At 35.6% G+C, this 16,753-nt stretch overlaps 1 protein-coding gene across 2 annotated transcripts in view; it reads left to right on the forward strand.

Annotated features, from left to right (window-relative positions):
• Positions 1 to 15,946, forward strand: part of LOC143258656 (uncharacterized) — a 29,178-nt gene extending 13,232 nt beyond the window's left edge. Inside the window, exons 4-7 of one of the 2 annotated variants that reach the window (XM_076517951.1) lie at positions 784 to 2,097; positions 2,254 to 4,457; positions 13,852 to 13,932; positions 15,335 to 15,946. In XM_076517951.1, the coding sequence (XP_076374066.1) occupies positions 784 to 2,097; positions 2,254 to 4,457; positions 13,852 to 13,932; positions 15,335 to 15,490 (3,755 nt within the window). In that variant the 3' untranslated portion in view covers positions 15,491 to 15,946. Of the gene's footprint in view, positions 1 to 783; positions 4,458 to 13,851; positions 13,933 to 15,334 lie in introns of both variants that reach the window. The other variant, XM_076517950.1, reaches the window with a different exon arrangement.
• Positions 15,947 to 16,753: the final 807 nt, after the last annotated feature.

The raw sequence follows: 16,753 nt of genomic DNA on the forward strand, positions 1-16,753 counted from the left end.
AAATATAGGTAAATTTTATTTTTTATTTATATCATCTCTGAAGTTGTAAAGAAATGGTTAAAGAACTTAAAAAGCAAATGTATCTTAAATTTTCAATTACAGAGGTGTTTCTGGGTAACTAGTCAAATATTATTTTGAATGTAATGGTATTACATTATTGCAAAAATGGATGGCTTGAACTTTAATGTTCTATACAAGTACTGTACTCGTGTTTCTATTTATCTTTGACAGTGCTCAAACATAACTATATATGATCTGAATATATGCATTTATTGGTTGTTGTTTTTTTATGTGACAAACAGTAACTGACCTGGGTCATAGGCCAAATCATGACACGTAGTGAAACTTGAACTAAGTTTTCAATACCATTTGATGGGTAAAACAAAAAGAAAAAGACCTCAATCTCAGTTAATAAATTTCACTTGTCGTGGGCAAATGAATACTTCTAGGCTTGCATCATAACATTTTAAATGTTAGTTAATATAGATTTGCATGTTTATCTACAGGACACTACAATAAAATGTTATCAAATAGTACCGTTTAGTAAAGTGAGATTATAATGGTGAAATGTCTCAGTTAATGCTTTTCTAAGTGCATGCTAATTCAGCTATTGATAGTAGTGCATATCAGCTCTTTTTAGTCTTAAATGTCATTTCTCATTATACTGTAGTACATTATTTGTTAGTTACCATTATTAGATTTATATGAAACTGTTTTTGAGGTTTTAACAATGATCATATATAAAAAGTATAAGTTAACATAATGTCATTTGATTGTTGGTAGATGATTCAAGTGATGATAGTGCACCAGGTAGCAAGAATGAACCTCAACAAAAGAAGGTTGTGTTAAGTTCAAAAGCTAAATCATCATCATCTTCATCCAGTTCTTCTGAAAGTGATGAAGAAACAATTGAAAACTCCAGTAAGAAAATTGTAAAGGAAAATAAATTGGCAAAGAAAAAACAATCACCATCACAAAGTAAAGCTTTAGCAACAAAATTGTGTAACAGTTCATCGTCTGACTCGGAAAGCAACACAAATAAAACTTCTACTTCCAACCAGACAAGTACAGTTCTTAGAGAAAAACACAGTATTAGTAATTCTAGTTCAAACACCAGCTCCGATTCAAAAAAGACTAAATCTCAGTCAACTGAACTGAAAAAAGTAGGAAAAGAATCTTTAGTCCAGACTACAAAGATCAATAAAATAACTAATAATTCTGATACATCAACTTCTGAGTCAGAATCTGAAGATGGAAAAATTAATACCAAGAAAAATACTTCTAAAACAACACAGCCTCAGGTAAAACCATGTAGCACACAGAAAACAACAAATAGTTTATCAGAAATAAAAACTCCACAGAATCTGAAGAAAGATAGTAGTAGTGATACATCAAGCTCAGATTCTGAAGATGAAAAAGCTTCATCTGATAAGAAAAATGTTTCTAGCAAAACATTACCTTGCATAAAATCATCTAATACACAGAAAACAGTAAATACATTATCACAAGTAAAACCTTCACAGGATGTGAAGAATGATAGTAGTTCTGATACATCTAGCTCAGATTCAGAATCAGAAGATGAAAAGGCTCCTAAGAAAAATGTTTCTAGCAACACAACATCTCAAGTGAAATCACCTTGCACATGGAAAACAACAAATGGTTTATCAGAAATAAAAACTCCACAGAATGTGAAGAAAGGTAGCAGTTCTGATACTTCAAGCTCAGAATCTGAAGATGAAAAGAGTTCTAAGAAAAATTTTTCTACCAAAGCACCAGCTGAAATAAAATCCTCAAACACAGAGAACATGGCAAATACATTATCACAAATAAAAACTCCTCAGAATCAGAAGAAGGATAGCAGTTCTGATACTTCAAGCTCAGAGTCAGAATCCGAAGATGAAAAGGCTCCTAAGAAAAATGTTTCTAGCAAAACACCACCTCAAGTGAAATCATTTAATACACAGAAAACAGCAAATACATTATCACAAGTAAAAACTCAGAATCAGAAGAAGGATAGTAGTTCTGATACTTCAAGCTCAGAGTCAGAATCTGAAGATGAAAAGGCTCCTAAGAAAAATGTTTCTAGCAAAACACCACCTCAAGTGAAATCATTTAATACACAGAAAACAGCAAATACATTATCACAAGTAAAAACTCCTCAGAATCAGAAGAAGGATAGTAGTTCTGATACAACAAGCTCAGAATCTGAAGATGAAAAGGCTCTTAAGAAAAATGTTTCTAGCAAAACACCACCTCAAGTGAAATCACCTAATACACAGAAAACAGCAAATACATTATCACAAGTAAAAACTCAGAATCAGAAGAAGGATAGTAGTTCTGATACTTCAAGCTCAGAGTCAGAATCTGAAGATGAAAAGGCTCCTAAGAAAAATGTTTCTAGCAAAACACCACCTCAAGTGAAATCACCTAATACACAGAAAACAGCAAATACATTATCACAAGTAAAATCTCAGAATCAGAAGAAGGATAGTAGTTCTGATACTTCAAGCTCAGAGTCAGAATCTGAAGATGAAAAGACTTCTAAGAAAAATGTTTCTAGCAAAACACCACCTCAAGTGAAATCACCTAATACACAGAAAACAGCAAATACATTATCACAAGTAAAAACTCAGAATCAGAAGAAGGATAGTAGTTCTGATACTTCAAGCTCAGAGTCAGAATCTGAAGATGAAAAGGCTCCTAAGAAAAATGTTTCTAGCAAAACACCACCTCAAATGAAATCACTTAATACACAGAAAACAGCAAATACATTATCACAAGTAAAAACTCCTCAGAATCAGAAGGATGGCAGTTCTGATACTTCAAGCTCAGAGTCAGAATCTGAAGATGAAAAGGCTTCTAAGAAAAATATTTCTAGCAAAACACAACCTCAAGTGAAATCACCTAATACACAGAAAACAGCAAATACATTATCACAAGTAAAAACTCAGAATCAGAAGAAGGATAGTAGTTCTGATACTTCAAGCTCAGAGTCAGAATCTGAAGATGAAAAGGCTTCTAAGAAAAATGTTTCTAGCAAAACACCACCTCAAGTGAAATCACCTAATACACAGAAAACAGCAAATACATTATCACAAGTAAAAACTCCTCAGAATCAGAAGGATAGTAGTTCTGATACTTCAAGCTCAGAATCTGAAGATGAAAAAGCTTCTAAGAAAAAATTTTCTAGCAAAACACCACCTCAAGTGAAATCACCTAATACACAGAAAACAGCAAATACATTATCACAAGTAAAAACTCAGAATCAGAAGAAGGATAGTAGTTCTGATACTTCAAGCTCAGAATCTGAAGATGAAAAGGCTCCTAAGAAAAATGTTTCTAGCAAAACACCACCTCAAGTGAAATCACCTAATACACAGAAAACAGCAAATACATTATCACAAGTAAAAACTCAGAATCAGAAGAAGGATAGTAGTTCTGATACTTCAAGCTCAGAATCTGAAGATGAAAAGGCTCCTAAGAAAAATGTTTCTAGCAAAACACCACCTCAAGTGAAATCACCTAATACACAGAAAACAGCAAATACATTATCACAAGTAAAAACTCCTCAGAATCAGAAGGATAGTAGTTCTGATACTTCAAGCTCAGAGTCAGAATCTGAAGATGAAAAGGCTCCAGTTGATAACAAAAATGTTTCTAATAAAATACCACCTCAGTTAAAATCACCGAACACACGGAAAACAACGAATACATTCTCCCAAGTAAGAGCTCCACAGAATCAGAAGGAAAGCAGTTCTGATACATCAAGCTCAGAATCTGAAGATGAAAAGCAAAAAACTGGATCGGGTTATACTATGAATCAGAATGTGAGTGCAATTGAGAAGCAAGAGTTTAGTAAAGAATGTTCATCAGATTCTTCCTCTGAGTCTGTGAAAGAAAGTATTAATAAAAATAAAACTACAAAGTCTGTGAATTTGGCAGGTAAAAAGAGGGGGATATCTGCTACACAGGAAGTGAAAGAGAAAAGTGAATCATCATCATCATCATCTGAAGAAGAACCAAAAAAAATTGTAAAATCCTGTCCTAATGTCAAAGCTCAGCCACCTGAAAAGAATGCAAGAAAAACAGCCAATTCAAATTCTGAATCTTCAGATAGTGAAATGGAAGTAGATAACAGCAAAAAGAAACCTAGCTCTGATAAAACAAACAAGCTCTTATCTAAAAATGAAGCTAGTTCATCAGATTCTTCAGAATCTGAAAAGGAGAAAGAAACAAAGTCTCTGAGCAAGCATTTAGCACAGCAAAATGTAAATTTAGTGCAGAAACAAGAGTTGGGTAACAGTAATAATAAAGAGTCCTTGGTTGGCCAAAAAAGAAAAACTCTGTGGACTGGTGATACTTCTGTAGGAAAGAAACCAAGGCTAGCAGCTTCAGTTGAAGGTATAAACGAAACTGACACATTCCAGGAAAATACATCAAATAATGAGGAAAAAGAGGTAAGGTTCTTCAAACTATTGTAAAATGTGTGCTTTTGCTTCAAAAACTTGTATATATATTTTAAATTTGGACAGTTTTCTGCTAGATTAGTTCAGAATTCACTGATTATTTTATCATTTGCAACTTGAAATTATGTAAACAGTTATTCAAGAAAACAAACTTTTTGGAGAATAGTTAGTGTACCAAAGTACAAGTATCAGTAATGTAGTTTTTAACTGTAAAATAATACAAGTTACATTAATTTTGATTTTAGAAAAAATTATTTCTTGTTTAGAAGGATACAGGTTTTATGGTTTAGACAAAGATTAATGTGTTCATACATCAGATATTGGGTTGCATATTATTTGTGCTCTCAGCCTTTTGTCAGTGTAACACATGCAGCCTAGAATGCATATAGTGTGACTTTCTTTGTTATGACATTTAGTGTCTAGATTTAAATGTTACTATTTATTTTAAGAGGTAAGTTAATTTAACACACTTAAAATGCTGGCATTTCATACTTGGTAGGTCTTTAAAAGTTGACAGACTGAACTTCAAATATTAGTATGTTTGTAATAAGTAATATTTAAAAAATTTTGTGATAGGTAGTTCTTTTTGCAGTTTTTTGCTTTGTAGACTTTAAATAAGAATGTTTTTTTTTTTTTTTTGCAAATTTCACTGGCACTCTGAAATAACCACACACCTGGTGGTCAAATGCAGAAAGATTTTGTAAGTGTTAAGCAAATCTGTAATTTTGTGGTGTAAGGTAATTTGAAGAAGCACAAGTTTCCATAGACTGAAAGATGAAATTATAAAATCACTGATGCTAAGTGTATTTTGTTTTCCTGAAATGTTAAGACAGCATAATTCTTTATCAGCGGTGCATTAGTTTTTATTGTTAAAGTAATGATAGTTGTTGCATAACTGTAATGTTTTACTGAAAATATATAACAAAAACACGACTTTCAACAGAAATAGAAATAACTGTGTAGTCTCATACTGAATATCAACACTAAAAACTGGGTTTTGATACCTCTAGTGAGCAAAGCACATTGTGTAGCTTTGCATTTAAATGCATACAAGGAAACAAAGCAAGGCAGTCAGTATTTTGTAAACTAGCAAAAAAGTGCCAAATTTGATATATCAAAATATAATACAGGTAGTTCTCGATTTATGCTGTGGTTACATTCCAGGAATTAATCGTGTAAATCAAAATTGTTTAAATCAAGCACTGTTCCCATAGAGTGTACACGATGCATGCAATCACAGTGGGAATACCATTAGTCAAACTTTAATGTACTGCAGGAGTGCTGCCAATGTTCATGTAGTTAACATTTGTCAAGAGAAAATATCTCTGGTGTGAAGCATGATAACTTGATTTTAACGACTTTGTAGTATGACAAAATGGACACTGCGACCATTTGGTTACTGCACAGATAATCGTAATGTTATTGTCATTGTAATGTCACTTCAACTATCATGCATTATAGTAGATGTTATAATAAAGCATCCCCCCTCGGTGTGGATTCCTGTACGTGGTGAGGGGACCTCCCAGGGAAGGTTCTGTTCTATCTGGTTACCTTCTCTGGGATCTAAACATCCACCCACGTGTTTGCTGTGCGTGGCGACCCGTGAAGGGGAGGAGAGGATCCTGGTGGTTGAGGGGTCCAACCCTAACACACCACTTTGGCCTCGAATTCCTGTAGACGGGCGGCCTTTGGGTGGCCCCCCTTGGGTCAATCGGCTGGTCCACTTGGGCTAGAGTCAACCAAGTACCAGTGTTGGAAGTTCTCAATGGGTGTTGTGGACATTGTGCCTGATGCTGGTGTTTGGGTACAGTGCTCACGAAACTCTGGCGTTGTTGCATTGTCCTTGCGTGACTTTGTAGTGCGTCCCCTTGTAGGGCTCCATGGTGGGTGGGGTCAGTGGGTACCGAAATTTTTTCTTTTTCCTATGGATCCTCTAAAAAATGTAAATAAAATTGTAAAAAAACAGTCAATGGGTAAGCGACCACGTCTTGAATACTCAGAACAGCAATCTTCAACATCAGTAACGCACGTACCTAATTTTCTTGTATTACATTCTCTTTCAGAAAAACCTTTAGGGCAAATGTCCCCTTTTTTTATTCAAAAGGGACTAGAGGGACTTGCTGGCTCTCCAAAGTCAGTAAAGAAACTTCGATCTGGTGACATATTGGTTGAAACATCCACATCCCAACACAGTGAACTCCTCTTGAATTCAAAGGCAATTGGGGATATACCTATTGAGGTTACACCCCATGCTACCTTGAATTCTTCACAAGGAGTTATTGTTGAAAGGGATTTGAAGAACGTTCCCGAGTCAGAGATTCTTGCTGGTCTCTCCACTCAAGGAGTTTCTGCAGTGAGGAGCATCTCCACTCACAAAGATGGAGTTACACTGCCAACAAATACCCTTGTTTTAACATTTACTTCACCATGTGCATCTGCCACCATCAAGGCAGGTTATCTCATTTGCAGGGTTCGGCCATACATACCAAACCCTCTTCAATGTTTCCAATGTCAGAGATTCGGCCACTCAAAGACATCTTGTCGTAGTTCCCTGACGTGCTCGTTGTGGAGGCAAGGACCACGATGCCTATGACTGTGACATGAACCCACATTGTGTAAACTGCAATGGTTCTCACCCCTCTTACTTTCATTCTTGCCCAAAATGGTTGGAGGAAAAAGAGGTGCAGCGTTTGAAAACGACACATAACATTAGTTATCCTGAGGCTCGGAAATTGCTGTCCACAACTCCATCTCGGACATATGCTGCTGCACTTCATTCCACAACTACAGTGGGAGTGCAGACAGATCTCTCTGTGCCTCCAAGAGAATCGTTTTCAAAACAAATGAAAAGCCTTTTGACCTCCGTGGTTAAAAAGGTTGATGAATCGACTTCCACACCCATCTCTGTTCCTCCCATACCTTCCAACAAACCTCAAGATCCACGTCCTTCAGTTTCAAATACAGGCATTTCTTCTGATACACCCACCACAAGAGACAAAACAATTATTCGTTTGCGTCCTCAGTTACTGGATTCCCCTTCCAATAACAAAAACCTGCCCACCCAACTCAGAGCAGGATCCATGGAGGTTGATAGACCTCCTCCGACTAAAGACAGTAAAGAAAAAAGACGTGGTCGTAAACCGAAGGGTTCTCCAGCCACTTCACTTACCCGTTTTTAAAAAATGGCCACCTTGATACAATGGAACTGTCGAGGTTTACGTTCTAATCTGGATGATATCAAAACGCTGATTGCTTCCTACCATCCTGTTTGTCTTTCTTTACAAGAAACATTTCTCAAAACTGCTGATACTGTCTCCATTTGGCAGTTTTCTCTGTACAGAAATGACAGGTTGTGTGATGGTCGAGTACATGGAGGGGTGGCACTGTTGGTTGATCAACACACCCTTGGAGGCTTTAGCCATCCGTGTTTCCTTGGGTCATACCATCACTGTTTGTTCTCTGTACCTGTCCCCTGGAGAGACATATGATCAATCAGATCTTGATGCTCTCGTTGAACAATTGCCATCTCCATTTCTAATCCTAGGGGATTTTAATGGACATCATCCCCTCTGGGGAAGTGCTATTATTGATGGGAGGGGCGATCTGTAGAGCGGATGCTCTCTGATCACAATCTTTCTCTTTTCAATACTGGTTCTTCCACTTACTTTCATGCACCTAGTCAGTCCTTTACTGCTATTGATCTCTCAGTTTGCTCCCCTTCATTATTCTCCCATTTTTCATGGAGGGTTGACAGTAATCCACTAGGCAGTGATCATTTTCCGATCCTTTTGAGAGAGACTGGCTGTGGTCGATGCCACCCTACCCGCGTGCCCCGGTGGAAGCTGGATCAGGCAGACTGGTCCACTTTCACTGCTCTCGCAGAACTTGATCCTGCCATCGTAAATCAGCCATCAATAGACGACTGTGTAGCAGCGGTAACTGACTGTATTACACATGCAGCTGCTCAGTGTATTCCTAAAACCTCGACACGTTTTCCACGATATCCTCGTCTGTGGTGGAATCCTGCTTGCCACTTAGCACGGAAGGCTCAAAAGTGGGCCTGGGATACTTTTCTTAGATATCCCACACTTTCAAACCGGGTTGCTTTCCAACGGGCCCGTGCACATGCTAGGTGGGTAAGACGTCAAAGCCAGAAGGAATCTTGGATTAAGTTCACAACCAGCATATCTTCTACCACCAGTTCCAAGATCATATGGGACAGGATTGAAAGGTTAATGGGCACTACAATTCTGTCCCCTCTCGATCTTACTCTCTGATGGTCAGGAGGTGACTGATGTTGAACATCGCTAACACTCTAGGTGAAAGCTTTTGCCGGGTATCTAGCACTTCTGCTTGTTCCTCCACCTTCCTGGCCATCAAGACTCGGGCAGAACGATCACCTCTTTCCTTTCAAACTGACTGTTTCTTTGACTATAACTGTCCCTTTACCCTGGTGGAACTAAAAATGGCCCTTCATCGGTCTGCCAGTACATCTGTTGGACCTGATGATATTCATTATGACATGCTGCACCATCTATTTCCTGCTTCTCTTGATGTCCTTCTGATTGTTTTCAACCGGATTTGGCAGGAGAATGTTTTTCCTGATGTCTGGTGCCAGGCTATTATTTTACCTTTCTCTAAGCCAGGGAAAGATCCCAAGATTCCTTCAAACTACCGTCCAATTGCTTTGACAAGCTGTCTCTGTAAGACATTAGAAAGGATGGTTAATGCTCATTTTGTTTAATTCCTTGAATCAAACAACCTCCTCTCGCCCACCTAGTGTGGGTTCCGTCGACAGCACTCCACCACAGACCACCTAATTCGTCTTGAAACATCTATCAGAGAAGCCTTTCTCAACTGCCAACATCTTGTATCAATATTCTTTGACATAGAGAAGGCTTACGACACAACATGGAGGTATGGCATTTTGCGAGACCTCCATACATATGGGTTACATGGCTATCTACCCATGTTTATTAAATTTTTAATGGACAGGAGATTCCAAGGTCGTGTGGGTTCGACACTTTCCTTTTTTTCTTTTGTACAGGAACTTGGAGTCCCTCAAGGCTGTGTATTGAGTGTTACACTCTTCAGTATAAAGATATATGCCATCACTGAACAACTCCCTCTTACTGTTGCGAATGGGCTGTATGTCGACGACTTTCACATCTCATGTCAGACGTCAAACATGAGATATATTGAGCGGCAACTACAAACTGCCCTCAATTGTGTACGGAAGTGGACTCTGGCGAACGGCTTTAATTTCTCTCTCTCCAAAACTGTATGCATGCACTTTTGCCGTCGACGGGGTATTCACCCTGACCCTGAACTTCATATCAGTGAAGTTTTGATGCCAGTGGTCCCGGAGACCAAGTTCTTGGGGCTTATCTTTGATCGTAAACTGACCTTTATACCACACTTAAAGCAGCTTCGGGTCAAATGCACAAGAGCACTGAACATCTTCCGTGTTCTCTCTTCTACCAGTTGGGGGGCAGATCGCTGTTCAATGTTAAAGGTATATCGTGCTCTTATTAGATCGAAACTCGATTATGGATCAATGGTCTATGGCTCTGCCAGACCTTCGGCCTTAAAGATGCTGGACCCCATTCATCACCAAGGACTTCGACTCTGCACTGGGGCTTTCCGTACCTCTCCAGTTCAAAGTATATATGTTGAATCTCATGAACCTTCTCTACACGTTCGCCGTTTGCAACTATCTTTACAATATTCTTCAAACTTCATTCCTTACCAAAGCATCCCATCTGGAAATGTGTTTTCCTTCCTCGGTGGGCAGTACTTTTTCATAACAGACGATCTGTCATTGCTTCGTTTGGCCTTCGCATCCGGGCACAATTGGATGAATTGGGTCTGTCCTTGGATAACATTGCAGATTCCACAGGTTGGCCCATCCCACCATGGCTTATTACAGCCCCCAAATGTAACCTTTCTTTCAGTCACCTAAAAAAGGTAGATACTCCAGATTGGAAGTACCGTCTTTTATTCAATGAATATCTTTCAAACAATCATTCAGTTCCCATTGATACAGATGGTTTCAAATCAGGTAATTCAGTGGCCTCTGCTATGGTTTGCTATGGGTCAGTAGTTGCGTGCAGAATCCCTTCTACAGCTTCTGTGTTCACTGCTGAACTGTATGCCATATCTCTTGCCCTGGATCATATTGCAGCTGAGCAGTACTCCAACTGCACTATTTATATTGATTCGCTTAGTTCTATACTTGCCTTGGAATCGCTACACGTTAGCTCACATCCTATTCTCACTGATATTCGAAACCGACTGGCCCATTTCTCATTAGCAGCTATTTCAATCCAGTTTTTCTGGATACCAAGCCATGTTGGTATTCGCAGGAACGAGCTTGCAGACATGGCAGCTAAATATGTCTGCTTCAGCACCATCACTCCTATGCCCATTCCGTACATGGACTATGGTGTTGTCTTCAAGGCTCGGCTCCATGCCAGCTGGCAGTCCACTTGGAGTGAGCAACGTGACAACAAACTTTTTCAAATCAAACCCAAAATTGGACTTTGACCATCTAGCTTCTGTAAAGTTCGGAAGGAGGAAGTTGTTCTCACTAGGCTACGCATTGGTCACAGTTTTTTAACTCATCATTTTCTTTTATCCGGAACTGATGCACTAATGTGTAGTTTGTGTAACACTCAAATCACTATCAGCCACATTTTACTTTCTTGCCATCGTTACAATTCTCAACGACGGCAATATTTTAAACATATTTTTTCCCAGGGTCAGTCCGTAACTTTGGACAGAGTTATTGGTGATGGTGACTCTGTCCACCTTGATAATGTTTTTAATTTTTTAATGGCCATTAATCTTTTTAGTCTCATTTAAATGTTGGATATTTATTCATTACACCTTTTTAATTGTGGTTCCTTTTTTACAGTTTTAATCTCTCCCCTTCAATTTGACATTGGACAATGGCCAGAACATTAAATAACTCGACACCAGGACTGGAAAGGCCAACTTCAGGTGACTAACGCTACTGTTTGAACTATCCATTTGAACTACTCGTTAGTCGTCCTGGCGAGTTGTTATTATACTTTTGCTGCATATCATTTCACACTTTTACTACTTAACTTTTTAGTACTGGCCATATTGACTCATAACCCGGAACCAGGACTGGAAAGACCAACTTCAGGTGACTGACGGTGGTTTTTATACTTACCTGTTAGTCTTCCTGGCGGGTTATGATCATTACCATTCTGCTACAGGTAGTTTTTTACAACTTTGTTGACTGGATGTCAACATTGGTTTTTACGCCATTTTCTGTCTTAATTGCCGTTTTGCTTTTATCTTCAATTACTTTTACAAATTTTACTCCATTTACTTGACTTTTATCTTTTTACTGGACATTTGGATATTCATTGTTACAATTTTGCTATGTATCTTTTAAAACTTCTATTCTTTTACGTTTTGATACTGGTTGCTCTGACACATAACCCAGAACCAGGACTGGAAAGACCAACTTCAGGTGACTGACAGTGGTTCTTGAACTTAACCTGTTAGTCTTCCTGGTGGGTTATGATCATTACCTTTTTGCTAGAGTAAATACCTTACAACTTCTTATACTCTGCCTTCTATCTTAACATTGTAGACTAGGTGTCAACATTGGTTTTATACTTTTTTTGTTTTACCTTCATTTCCATTTATGTCTATTACTACATTTATTTATTTATTTTATTTTTTTTACCGAATGTCTGGCGCAGATAGCTTCGCTGCTTTGTGCCATAAAACACTAAATCAATCAATAAATAAAGCATCTATATCAGCTAAACCAGTGTTTACCAAAGTGTGGTCTGCAACCTGGTACCAGTCCATGAAAAAAAAAAAAAAACTGGTCCACAGAAAACTAAAAAAATGTTAATTAATTTTAACCCTTTTATTACTAAATGCCATTTTTAAACTTTCTCCAAGCCCTTGTTGTGTATTAAAGAAAAATTTAATTAAAACAGTTAATCTAAATATATTCTAATAAACTTAATATTTTCAAGTGCATTATAATTTAAATTTTGTCTAACTTGGATTTCTCAGTGTTGCAACTAAGTTAATATAACAGGAAGGAAAAGCGGAAGTTTGTACTTGTGTTACGAAACTATAGAATTCATAAGTTGATGGTTGACTTTATATTTTCAGTCCCTTATAAATTAAAGTGTTCTTACTTAGTGCAATTAGAGAGCCTAAGATTAAGTGTTATGGTGTTGATAACCGTGATATTCATGTGAAATGCCATAAATTTAAACCACGCGTTAGCTAGATACGTCCTACTCTTGAGTTGAAGTCCATCTTCCCGTCTGCAGGTAAGATCAGAGAAGGGGGTTATCTAATTAGGTATTTGAGGAGGTCAGGCCTCATGAAAAATTACAAAACTAAACCAGTCCCTAGTTGGAAATGTTTGGGAAACACTGAGCTAAACCTTCAAGCACATAGTAAGTAAATGCTTCTACTTGTAACATTACAATACACAAATTATTCGAAAATCCTGTTAATCCGAATTTGCAAGCACATAAATCAAGAAATGATGTTATTCCATTGATCACATTAATTCAAAAATACATAAAAAATTTGTCTAAATCAAGAACTATCTGTGGTTTTAATATTCTTTTAGATTTATTTCATGTAGACATAGTATGAGTGACAGTTTGTGTTTAAACACAACAGACATTTATGAAAATTGGTTATATTTGTCAGATGTACATTGTCAATATCATATGTAATTTTGTGATTTGTTTAAAATTTTAGATGTATACCAAAGTAACACCATTTCATTGTGTGAAATGCATTTCTTGGTTCATTTAATTGCATAACTTAATAGTGTAACGCATGCAAAATGTGGTTATTTTTAAAACCAAATCTTTTGATGTGTTTCATTTGCTTAATTTTGGCTTCTATTTACTCAAAAATATTCAGCAGTGAGATACTAAATACTTGTTCTCTTGTAAAGTCTTTAAGTTTGGTCTTTCCTGTATTATGGTTCAAAATATGTAGTTTGAAATCAAATTGACTAGAGAAATTATTGAATTAAACATCCAACTACATGTATTTAGAACTATGGCATGGAAAATTTTACAGAACATTAACTGATGTATATTTTAAGCAAATCGCATAGTAGTGTGTTGGAATTTACAAGCATAGATTTTATCACATTTATTAGTTAGAAGGTTTTAATTCTTTAAAGTATTTACCTTTTAATATCACTGTGTTTCACTTGGATTATTTATAATGTCAGGAACTGGTTCTCTTACTCTTTTTCTGTGGTTATTTCTTAATAAATGTTACTGTAAGAGGATTACATCTTTGAGAATTGGTTTAAACTGTAACTATGAACATAACATTTGTTTGTCGTTTCTCTCAGAAAAGCACACCTTTCCGCAGAGTAAACTCTGAGAATGTTCAAGTTCCTACAAAGTTCAAGGATAATTCTTTTGAAGCCAAGGTTAGTTTTGATTTGTACTGTTTGTGAAGTATGAAGCATTGTGAGAGCATGTACAGTTTTTGAATCTATAATTAAAACCATAATAAAATCTTTTTAACACATTTTATTTATTTAGCTAGTTATGTATTGTCAGTGATTTGTTTTCACTCTTTCTTTTTATGATGTATTATATGTATGTGGTGTCTTTTTGTACATTGTATATTTGTGTTTGTGAGTAGTCAGGTATAAAGTGTGGTAGGTGACAACACATTAGCAAACATTGTTCTGTGTTTGCTGTTATAAACCTTTTATATAAAGGTGTTTCAAATTGGTTCCCTGTTATCAATGGATATCAATGAATTAAGTCTATTTTGTTTCCTAATTGGAATATTTGTAACTTTTTTCCTCTAAGGTTATTCAAAAGAAACCTTCACCCTATGCAGGAAGTTAAGATTGCAATAACTTAGACAGTATCTAAGGAATTTCATAGGATATATTTCACAGTGCTGTTCTTAGTGTAGTAGCATTGGCTACATGTTGAACATTTCATGGTTCATTAAATCTCCCAATTGTGTAGTGAGGTAATGTAGCTAAATTTCAAGTCTCACATTTCCTGAAACAGAATATTTAATCTAAACCATGAAATTTACTTTGTTTCAATTTTATGTATCTGTGTGTATTAAGTTGATGAAAATTAAAAAAAAAAAATGTATAAGAGATACTTTCAAGTTACATAAAGTGTTTAGGAAACTTTATATGCATATCTGAGTTTTGAAGAGAGGTATAATTGGAAAAAACTTTTAATTTTATAGTTTGCTTAGAAAAAGGGAATTTGTGTAACTAAAATTTTTGTGTATGTTACATTAAATACTCTGTTTGGAAAGTTGTGAACAAAATTGATTCTATTTAACCTGTGTCTGAGTGTATGAAATCTGATCTTCTGTTGTTATCTTAGTTATCACCTTTTAGTGTGTGTAATGTCATATAAAATGTTTTATTGGCTATATAAAAATAGTATTTTGTTTGATTGGTCAGTGGAAGGTTAATCATTGTAAAGAAATTTAACTGATATGTCAGTATGCATGACTTAGTCATAGACTCATAAAAAAACAACTAAATTCAGTTGATACTTTTTAATGGAAAATGTTAGTCTTTAAGTTTTAACATATTAAAGTTAGTTTTAATCATGGTTTTAGTATCATGTGATCATGCTAAATTACATTTTTGAAATCTCACAATGTTTTGCAAATGTACTACATTTTTTGATTAAAAAATGTTTTCTGGTTTGTTACTAATGTTTTATGTGGTACACACCTTTGTGGCTTTAAGTGTTATGCTAGTTTTTTTCTTAATCCAAAATTTAGAGTAAAGCTTTATTTGGTGGTATTTTTGTGATATTGATATATTTTACTGTTTATTATAGAAAGGAGCCAAGGGATCATGGGGAGAGAGGGCAAACAATGTGTTAAAGAATGTGAGAGGCAAGGATTTTCGGCACGAGAAGACAAAAAAAAAGCGAGGAAGTTATCGAGGTGGCAATATTAGTACTGAAGTTCATTCAATAAGATTTGAAGACTAAGACATCACATGATTGTAAAAGAACTTGAAACAAAGAGCCATTTTTATTTTTTCATAGAGTATTTGTTTTAAAGTTATTTCTCATCTTTCAAAACAATATTATTTGAATTATTATACAAGAGTGGGAATCTTCTGTACTGTGATTAACTTCAAAGTCCCAAAGGTATACAGTTAGATTATCTTTCCTTCTCTAAACAACTGAAATGCTCCTGTACTTTTTTCTGCACACAGTAATCATGTTGCAGTGATCAGTATCATAGTTTTTGTTCTCTTTGGTTTATATTTAATTCAGTAGTTTCATAAAATCATCTTTTTTACTTTTGTTTTCATGACCAGATGGATTTTGGTGTGAAATAATTTTAAAACATTCAGTAATTCAGATGTTATATAAATTCTTGTAAAGTTAGTGTTCATTGCTACAGTTGCTAAGGCTGTTTACAATAAAATAAATACAAAATATTGTCTTCTTTGTTTTTATATCTAAAATATCTATAATTGTAATTTTTGTTAACTATTACAGTTACAGTTGATCCCAAAGTATTGTTTTTAATTAAGTTTATGATTCTACACCATATCTACGTGCAGGTAAAAATTTATGTTCAATGTATATATTATTTGATATTATCATCTAGCATTGAAGATGTGCAGGTTTAGAAAGGTATGATATAATCATGGAAAAGGAACAGATAATCAAGAAGCTCTTTTGTAAATTAAATTTGTTAGAGGATAGATATTTTTCATTTATCATGGTGCTGTATTTTATTACTGATGTTTTTCACTCTATATGCTGAGCTTCTATTGAAAAGATAGGATATTTATTGTGTTTTATAGTAATTTTCACTCCTAAGCCTAACTTCTTTTTTCTTGTAATCATCAACTTTTAAAAATTGCAAATAGCAGCAACTTGGCTGTGTACCTTGATTTGTATGTGAATTAAGGAAGCTGGAGGTGGAAATATATAAGCTCCTCAAAGCAACTGAGGGATAATTAATTTCTATTCAACGAATGACAAGAAATAACTACTATTATTAAATGTCAGTTGCATTTCAAGAGCTCTGTGCTATGCAAAATGTAGTGACTAGTCAGGTGATCTTATTTGTAAGTATATAATATTGGAGGATATGTTCATAATTTTTTTGTTTTAAATTTTTTGTAACTTAATAAATTGAGGCAAAATGTGTTAATATACATACCATCTGGAATACTAAAACAAATCATCTATCAGTATAGTGGGCTTAAAATGAGCGAGTTACTGGGATAATAT

This window comes from Tachypleus tridentatus, chromosome 8 (assembly GCF_004210375.1).
Source record: "Tachypleus tridentatus isolate NWPU-2018 chromosome 8, ASM421037v1, whole genome shotgun sequence".
Classification (NCBI taxonomy): domain Eukaryota; kingdom Metazoa; phylum Arthropoda; class Merostomata; order Xiphosura; family Limulidae; genus Tachypleus; species Tachypleus tridentatus.